The 8,100-nt window shown below is 38.9% G+C and overlaps 1 protein-coding gene across 1 annotated transcript; it reads left to right on the forward strand.

Moving 5' to 3' along the window:
* Positions 1-306: 306 nt before the first annotated feature.
* LOC102853453 (gap junction beta-6 protein-like) lies at positions 307-1,092 on the forward strand. Its single transcript, XM_006902072.1, has one exon. It carries the CDS (start codon positions 307-309, stop codon positions 1,090-1,092), a length of 786 nt encoding a protein of 261 aa, XP_006902134.1.
* Positions 1,093-8,100: the final 7,008 nt, after the last annotated feature.

Raw genomic sequence — 8,100 nt, forward strand, 5'->3', positions numbered from 1 at the left:
ACAGTCCCCCATCGTCGTCACCAAGGCTGGCCCAAGACGTGGGGCCGCGGAGCTAGGCGCTGCCTGCCTGTGGGGCTGAGGGCGCGACCCCCAGTGCACGCTGGAACACCGCGCCCGCCCAACACCGACCAGGTGCCATCCTCACTGACATCTGGGGACAGTGGAGATTTCCATCGGTGCCCTCACTGTGCAGCTGAGGCTCAGGGCAATCGATATAAAGAAGTAAAGGCCCTGGACGCAGGGACATCGCCCTAACCCTTCTGTGCACCTGCCCGAGGGACCTCTTTAGAGGACTGAGCCGCCACCATGGACTGGGGCACTCTGCACACTTTCATAGGGGGCGTCAGCAAACACTCTACCAGCATCGGGAAGGTATGGATCACAGTCATCTTCATCTTTCGGGTTATGATCCTCGTGGTGGCTGTACAGGCGGTGTGGGGGGACGAGCAGGAAGATTTCGTCTGCAACACTCTGCAACCAGGGTGCAAAAACGTGTGCTATGACCACTTCTTCCCCGTGTCCCACATCCGACTGTGGGCGCTGCAGCTCATCTTCGTGTCCACGCCCGCCCTGCTGGTGGCCATGCACGTGGCCTACTACAGACACGAGACGGCCCACAAGTTCAGGCTGGGAGAGAAGAGGAACGAGTTCAAAGACATCGAAGACATTAAAAAGCAGATGGTCCGGATAGAGGTCTTCCTGTGGTGGACATACACCAGCAGCATTTTCTTCCGCATCATCTTTGAGGCGTCCTTCATGTATGTGCTCTACTTCCTTTACAACGGTTATCACCTGCCCTGGGTGTTGAAATGTGGGATCAATCCGTGCCCCAATCTGGTGGACTGCTTTATTTCCCTACCCACCGAAAAGACCGTGTTCGCCATTTTTATGATTTCTGCGTCCGTGATCTGCATGCTGCTGAACGTGGCCGAGCTCTGCTACCTGCTGCTCAAAGTGTGTTTCAGGAGGTCAAAGATGGCAAAGGTGCAGAGAAACCACCCCAGTCACACCCTGAAAGAGAGCAAGCGGAACAAGGTGAATGAGCTGATCTCAGACAGCGGGAAAAATGCAATCACAGGCTTTCCCAGTTAAACATTTCAAAGCAAAATGTCGCTGATCTCCAACCACATTGAAGACGATGCTGCCTGAAAATGCGCCCCTACCTGTAGGCTGAAGTGTTTCTGGTTATGAATGCGTTTTATAATAAATACTTGAACTAACTTTTTTTTTCTAGAATATGTGCCTTTAGCATGCAGAGTAATCATACCTGCCGTTTGTTTCTGAAAACAAAAAGATAGATTGACATCTCTGCCTTCATGTAACTTTAACATACTGAGTTAGAGAGGACTGTCTGACCTAGTGGATGTTCCCTGAAAATTTAAATATGTAACCGTTGCGGGCATAGGACATTTATCTAGAAATCGACGTTTTTATTAGTGAAAGCTATTTTTTACAGGTTTGAATGTTCTGACTTGGAATTTATATAAAGTATTTTTATAATGATTGGTCTTCCTCACCTGGAGAAATATATGACATTGGCTATAGGACAATGTAGGTATCTAAATCTTGAACTTAACAAAAGGTCTGCCTTCTTGTACATATCAGTCTACATTATCTGTTGACAAATTTATGTACTGTCATGATATTCTGAAGGTGGAAAGTGTTCATCATACAATAGATTTTTACTGCTTTCGGAATGTAGATATAGCTGTATAGATGTGGAAAGCTTTTCAAACTAGCCTGTTTATCAATCATTGTGAAAATCTTAAAGATGAATGTGATTGTCCCAATAATGACAGGCCCTATTGCTCAAGATTAAAAAAAAAAAAAGGGATTGGGAAATCATGGTACGTTCACACAATGGAATACTATACAGCACACAGGAGAAATGATTTTATAATTTACTACCTAACTTGGGAGGGATTGGACAGCATTATGCTAAGTGAACCAACTCACTCCCGTAAGGACAAATACTGTATAAAACCATTATTGTATAAGATGTATAAGGATCCAAGAAGGGGAGGATGGAAGCAGAGGGGTGAGGATGTACGAGGGGAGGGAGTTTAATCATAAAGTCACACTATTTGATGGGTGGAGAAAGGCATAGGTAAAGAAAATAGGAAAAATCTGATGTGAGAAACAATATATACAAACTTTGTAAGCAAACCAGTGTAAAATTAAAATTTATCTTAAAAATATTATGGTAAAATTAGGGCATTCTCTGAAAAGCAGATATTAAGGAAATTTGTGAAATCAAGACCAATTTTTACAAGAAATACTAACATGAGCACTTCTCACAGAGACAGTACAGAAAGTTAGACATAACAGATGAACAAGTAACACTATTAAAAAAGAATGCAGCACAATGGCAGGAACAAAATCATTCCTATATCCCCAATGGCTAAATAAAAATTACATCAATTGAAGGACTCAGATGCACCTTATCCAAATCATGGTCTTTTCAATTATTTATTTTGCATCTGAAAGTTGGACAATGACTGAGGATGACAGAAAAAGGATTGATGCCTTTGAGTTGTAGTGCTATAGAAGAGTTATGAATATTCTATGAATTACCAATAAAATAAATTAATGTAACTTGGAGAAAGTGCAGGCAGGGTGCTCCTTGTAGGCAAAGATAGTGAGGCTTCATCTAACATACTTTAGGCATGTTGTTAGGAGGGGCCAGATCATGGCAAAAGACATCATACTGAGAAAGGTGGAAGGTCGGCATACTAGAGGAAGTCTCCCGAAAAAGACAAATTGACATAGTGACTATGACAATAGACTCAAGTATAAAAGAGATCAGATAGGGGGAGGTCCAAAACCGTTGTTCATAGGATCTCTGTGACTCAATAGCACATACAACAACAATAATCAATAATTATATTAAATGTGATTGTATTAAATCCTTCAGTTAAGAGGAAAAGAATTGCAGAATAGATAAGAAAACAAGATCCACCAACATTTTGTCTATAAGAGATATATCTGAGACAAAAGGATATTGGCAAACTAAAAATCAAAGGATGGGGAAAACTTGTCATGTACATGGCAATTTTGGAAAGCACAAATGACAATATTAGTCTAAGACAAAATATATTTCAAGGTAAAAATCAGTATAAGAATTTAAAAAGGGCATTATACAATAATTAAAGGGTCAACAGAAAAAGAAGGCATAACTACAATTGAAATCTATGCACTAAATGAGAGAGCTACAAAATGCATAAATCAAACTTCAACAAATCTGAATAATATTATAAACAATTCCAAAATAATAGTAGAAGACTTCAAACACCACTCTTGAAGAATAGAAAAAGAAGAAATTCCACAAAGATGCAGAAGAATAAACTATAGAATTAACCAGTTCATCCTCAGACATATCCAACAAGAATTCAATATATATTCCTCTTCAGTTAACATAAAACATTCTCTAGAATAGATCATACATTAGCTCACAAAGAAAGTCACAATAAATGAAAAAAAACATTGAAATATTACAAATCATCTACTTAAATCACAATACTATAAGATTAGATATCAGAGAATAAAGGGGGAAATCAGATAATAAAGAGGAGGAATCTATGCACTTGAAAACTAAATGCACTGTCCTTGATCATTACTGGGTAATAGAAGAAGTAAAAAAAAATTCAAAAGTTTCTTGAAACAAATGGTAATGAAATATATGGTATACAATATACCAAAACTTCTGGAACACAGCAAAAATAGTTCTCGGAGATTAACATATAAATAAACAAACACAACAAAAATGAAGAAAGAATCAAAACTAACTCCTTAACTCAAAATCTCCAACAACTAGAAAGAGAACAGCAAGTAAATGCCATAACATCTAGAAGAAAGGAGATAATAAAGATAAAAACAGAAATAAACATATTAGAAAACAGAAAAATGATAGATAGTGTCAACCATACCAAGAGTCTGTTCTTCAACAGGATTTAAAAACCTGATAATCCAGTGTCAAATCTGAGAAAGGAAAAGAAAAGAAGAAACAAATAATGTGGATAATAAATTAAATGGACAACTTCACAACAGAAAAAATGGAAATTCAAAGAATAACAGCAGAACATTGTGAAGAGTTGCACTCTGAAAGAAATTTATAATCTAAAGGAAATGGAAAAATTCTTAGAAACTCACTCTCTACCTTAAACTAGCACAGACAGAGGTTGTTGTTGTTTCGTTGTTGTTGTTGTTGTTGTTGTTGTTGTTATGTGCCATCGAGTCGTTTGCGACTCATAACCACTCTATGTACACAGACAGAGGTAGAACACTTAAAAACATTCATGACAAAAAAAAAAATGAACGTCTTTTAGAAACTCTCAACAAAATAAAGGTCTGACTAAGAAAACTGGAAAAGAAATGTTTTTCTTATTGTTATGTGCTGTTGAGTTGTACATGATGACATGATGACCATGTTGTACATGTTGTACAACAGTCCTAAATCCTGATCTATCCTGTGCCAAAATAATTGTCTCTGATACATTTAACCCTATTACCCCAGACACTGAAACAATCCATCTCATCTAGAGTCTTCCTCTCTTGCATTGTCTCTGAACCCTCCTAAGCATGACATCCCTCTCCAAGGACTGGTCCCTCCTTGAAACATGTCCAAAGTATGTCAGATGAAGCTTCAGAAACCTTGCCTCCAAGGATCAGATTGATCTCACCCTCTCTAGGAACCTATTTATTCTCCTAGCCATCCTTGGTATATTCAATACCCTTCTCCAGCATCACAACTCAAAGACATCAATTCTCCTTCTATTATCCCTAGTCAGCATCCAGTCCAGCTTTCAGATGCATAAACAAGTAAGTGCAAAACCTATGGCCTGGATCAGGTGCACCTTAGTCTCCAGACTGACATCACTGTTCTTTAGTACTTTGGAGAGGTCTCTGACAGCAGACTTTCCCAGTGCAAATAGTCTTTTAATTAACTGGCTGATAGTACCAAGAGTGTTTATTATGGAGCCAAGAAAACTAAAGTTGTTAACAATCAAATCTATTCACTATCTATCATGATGCTGCTAATCAGCCCAGTGAAGAGAATCTTTGTGTTCTTGATGTTGAGCTTCAATCCGTATTGAAGGTTGTGGTCCTTGACCTTCTGCAGCAAGAGCTTCAGGTCTTCCTCAGTTTCAGCAAGCAGAGTTTTGTCAGCTGCATAATGTAGATTGTTGAAGTCTTCCTCCAATCCTGATGCCACACACCTCCTCATAGAGCCCAGCCTCTCAGATAATCTGTTCTGCTTATAGATAGAAAAGATGGATATAGGACACATCCCTGTAAGACACCCTTCCCAATTATGACCCATGCAGTGTTTCCTTGCTCTGTCCTGATGACTGCCTCATGGTCCAAACATAGGTTTTGTATAAGCCCAATCAAGTGTTCTGGACACAGTCATATGCCTTTGCATAGTAAATGAAGCACAGGTAGACATTCCTCTAGTGCTCCCTGCTTTCAGCCAAGATTCAGTTAACATTAGCTATAATATCCCTAGTACCATGGCCTCTTTTAAACCCAGCCTGCATTTCTCACAGTTCTCTGCTGCTGTGCTGTTCCATTCATTTTTTTTATAATTTTCAGCAGAAAATTGCATTGTGATATTAATTCAGGTTGCATGTGATATTAATGATATTGTTCAATAATTTCTGCACTCTGTTGGGTCACCTTTCTTTGGAATGGCAACAAATATAGATCTCTTCCAGTCACTTGGCCAGGTGGTTGTCCTTAAGATTTCTTGGCAAAACTTAGTTGTTAATTCCATCAATTCTGAGGGCCTTGTTTTTTGCCAATTCTTTCAGAGCAGCTTGAACTTCTTCTTTCATCACCACAGGCTCTTGTTCACATGTGTTTCATTAAATTCTCCTGTATCTGTCAATTCCTTTCGGTACGACTCTGTATACTCTTTTCATCTTCTTTTAGTGCTTTCTGGATCATTTAATAGCCTGCCCAAGGCATCTTTAAGCATTGCAACTTGAGGCTTGAATTTGTTCTTCAGTTCCTTCAGCTTAAGAAATGCTGAGCAAGTTCGGCCCCTTTGATTTTTCTGACTCCAACTCTTTGCACATTTCATTACATACTTTGTCTTCCCATGCTGTCCTTTTAAATCTTCTATTCGGCTCCCTGATAGCTTAATTTCTTCCCTTTGCTTTGGCTTCTCTTCTCGGAGCTCTAGAGCAATCAATATTCAGAGTCTCTTCTGACATTCTTCTTGGCTGAAAGCAGAGTACCAGAGGAATGTCTACCTCTGTTTCATTGACTATGCAAAGGCATTTGACCGTGTGGATCACAGCAAACTGTGAATAACCTTGAGAAGAATTGGAATCCCAGAACATTTTATTGTGCTCATGCAAAATCTATACTTGGAGCAGGAAGCAGCCCTTAGAACAGAGCAAGGAAACATTGCATGGTTCAAAATCAAGTAAGCAATGCATCAAGGGTAAGTACTGTCTCCATACCTTTTCAATCTATACGGGGAACACATCATTCGAGAGATTAGGCCTTATGAGAAGGAATGTAGCAGGTTTAGGGGGAGACTCATCATCAGCCTGCATTGTGCAGATGACATAACCTTGCTTGCTGAAACTGAGGAGAACCTAAAGTGTTTGCTGCAGAAGGTCAAGGACTGAAGTCTTCAATATGAATTGAAGCTCAATGTCAAGAACACAAAGATTCTCACCACGGTGCCAATTGATAGCACCATGATAGATGAAGAAGAGATTGGGGTTGTTAATAATTTCACTAGCTTGGTTCCACAATCAAAACTCTTGACACCAGAGGTCAAAGAAATCAAAATACAAATGGCATTGTGAATGTCTACTGTCAGGGAGCAAGCCAAAGTGCTAAGAGTAATAATGTCAGTGTAGGAACTAAGTAAGGTAGGCCTGATCCAAGACATGGCCTTCACAATTACTTGCTATGCATCAGAGAGCTGGACAGTGACTAAGGATGACAGAAGAACTGAGGTCTTTGAGTTGTGATGATGGAGTAGAGTATTGAATATACCATGGACAACCAAGAAAACAATTAGGTCTGTCTTGGGGAGGATGAAACCAAGTTGCTCCTTGCAGGCAAGGATTTTGAAGCTCCATCTCAAGTACTTGGGGCATGTGGCCAAGAGATACCAGTCTTTGGAGAAGGACATCATGCTTATAAGGACCAAGAGACAGCATAGAAGAGAAAGACCCCTGATGAGATGGATTGACACAGTAACTGGGGTAATGGGGTAAGTGTGTCGGAGTCAAGGAGACTGACTCAGGTTAGGGAAGGGTTCAGGATAGGGTCGCTCTGAGTAGCAGGTGACTCTGGCACATAACAACTACAATGTATATTCAATATTCTTCACCAACACTACAATTCAAAAGCATCAATTCTTTGGTCTTTTCAAACTTCACTGACCAATGTTCACATGAATGTGAAGCAACTGAAAAGATCTTGGCTTGATTCAGGCATATCTTACTCTTTACACTGGCATCACTGCTCTTTAGCACTTTGAAGAGTTCCTATCATCAACTTTGCCAACTATATAATTTTTAAGGTAATTTAAAAACATGTTTCTTTTATATTGGCTTGCTAACAAAGTTTATAAACATTGTGTTTCATACTAGTTTTCATTCACATTGTGTCCCATATAATTTTTGACAATTTGGTCTTGAACTATATGTAGGTTTCATGTGAGCACAACTCAGTATTGTAGAATTGTTATTCTTCTTAATAATAATTTATTATAATCTACACAGTCAAATGTCTTTATTTCATTATTGTAAATATCATATTGAAGACAGTAGTCTTTGATCTTTTTGAGCATGTGTTTCAAGTCCATGAAGAAAGCAAGTTTACCACAAAGATAGTGAAAAAGGAAAGAATAAAACCGATATCAGAAGAGACTCTGAAAATTGCACTAGTACATAGAGCAGTCAAAACGAAGGGAAGACATGCTGAAGTAAGTGAAATTAACAGAAGATTTCAAAAGATAGCTTGAGAAGATAAAGTATTATAGTAAAATGTGCAAAGAGCTGAAGTTAAAAAGTCAAAAGAGAAGAATTCCCTTAGCATTTCTCCAATTCTAAAAACAAATTCAACTCTTGAGTT

The sequence above is a fragment of the Elephantulus edwardii genome, unplaced genomic scaffold (assembly GCF_000299155.1).
Source record: "Elephantulus edwardii isolate Elephantulus edwardi_28Jun2011 unplaced genomic scaffold, EleEdw1.0 scaffold00364, whole genome shotgun sequence".
Taxonomy (NCBI): domain Eukaryota; kingdom Metazoa; phylum Chordata; class Mammalia; order Macroscelidea; family Macroscelididae; genus Elephantulus; species Elephantulus edwardii.